This window comes from Sphaeroforma arctica (assembly GCF_001186125.1).
Source record: "Sphaeroforma arctica JP610 unplaced genomic scaffold supercont1.5446, whole genome shotgun sequence".
NCBI lineage: Eukaryota > Ichthyosporea > Ichthyophonida > Sphaeroforma > Sphaeroforma arctica.
In genome coordinates this window covers 325-1,969 of record NW_014035112.1, presented here as the reverse complement: position 1 = coordinate 1,969, position 1,645 = coordinate 325, and the positions used below count along the sequence as shown (strand labels likewise).

Genomic DNA, 1,645 nt, shown 5'->3' with positions numbered 1-1,645 from the left:
ACTCACAAAGCACACACATGCACTCACAAAGCACACACATACACTCACAAAGCACACACATACACTCACAAAGCACACACATACACTCACAAAGCACACACATACACTCACAAAGCAAACATATACACTCACAAAGCACACACATACACTCACAAAGCACACACATACACTCACAAAGCACACACATACACTCACAAGCAACATATACACTCACAAAGCACACACATACACTCACAAAGCACACACATACACTCACAAAGCACACACATACACTCAAAAGCACACACATACACTCACAAAGCACACACATACACTCACAAAGCACACACATACACTCACAAAGCAAACACATTCACTCACAAAGCACACACATACACGCCAGGCACACTCTCGGAAACCGTTGGGCTTCCCAACATTATATGATGTTTGTTCTATCCCGTTAACTAGTCGAATGACGTTTGTTCTATCCCGTTAACCAGTCGAATGAACCGTATCGCGGGTCAGATACTCTTGTACACAGTGGGGCACGATTCCACACAACAGGGCTGAACTACGCATCACCCACGGGAGAGATACCATACATCCCACTGGCACACAATAGACCCCATATACGCACCTACATGCACAGGTACATACACACAGACACTCATACACACATCCCCACACGCACATGCACATCCTGTACACCTACACACAGACACATGCACACCCTATACACCCACCCACACACACATGCCCACCCCGTACATCTACACACAAATGTACACCCTATACACCTACACACACACACATGCACACCCTGTACACCTACACACACACACATGCACACCCTATACACCTACACACACACACATGCACACCCTGTACACTTACACAGACACACATGCACACCCTATACACCCACACACACACACATGCACACCCCGTACACCTACACAGACACACATGCACACCCTATACACCCACACACACACACATGCACACCCTGTACACCTACACACACACACATGCATACCCTATACACCTACACACACACACATGCACACCCTGTACACCCACACCCACACACATGCACACCCTATACACCTACCCACACACACATGCACACCCTGTATACCTACCCGCTGGTCACGTGCCGCAGCTCCTCCCGCAGGGCCTTAATGGCAGCCTCCACTCGCACACGCATTCTGGCACGTGTCTGAGATGCATTGCTGTAGTACATGCCCACAAACAGAGCCACCAGCAACACCCCCACCACACCCAACATCACACAGTGCGATGACGCGGAGATACGCTTCACCCGATCGTTCCATTCGTCTTCGGCTGCTTCTGCGGCCCGGCGAGCATCTGGTGAGGAGGTGTGGGGGTGTGTGTGGGGGGGGTCAATTGGTAGGTGTAAGGATAGGACATGCATATAGGATACGATAGCGATATGACAATAAAAAATACGTATACGATATGATGGAAGGTATAGGGATTTTGTCGGTGAGTATGTGCGTATTGGTGTATATATGCATAGGTGTATATGTACAAATGCATGCATATATGCGTCTAAGATTATAAGTCTAGGTGTATATGTAGATATGGGAATATGTACAAGACTATGCATGTACACCTATTAGTATATATATGCATATGTGTATAT

General features: G+C 47.6%; 1 protein-coding gene across 1 annotated transcript; it reads right to left on the bottom strand.

Moving 5' to 3' along the window:
* Positions 1 to 1,121: 1,121 nt before the first annotated feature.
* SARC_14998 (hypothetical protein) lies at positions 1,122 to 1,347 on the bottom strand (the record flags this gene model as incomplete). Its single annotated transcript, XM_014290870.1, has 1 exon — positions 1,122 to 1,347. A coding segment is annotated over one exon (226 nt), but the record flags the coding sequence as incomplete, so codon positions are not given.
* Positions 1,348 to 1,645: the final 298 nt, after the last annotated feature.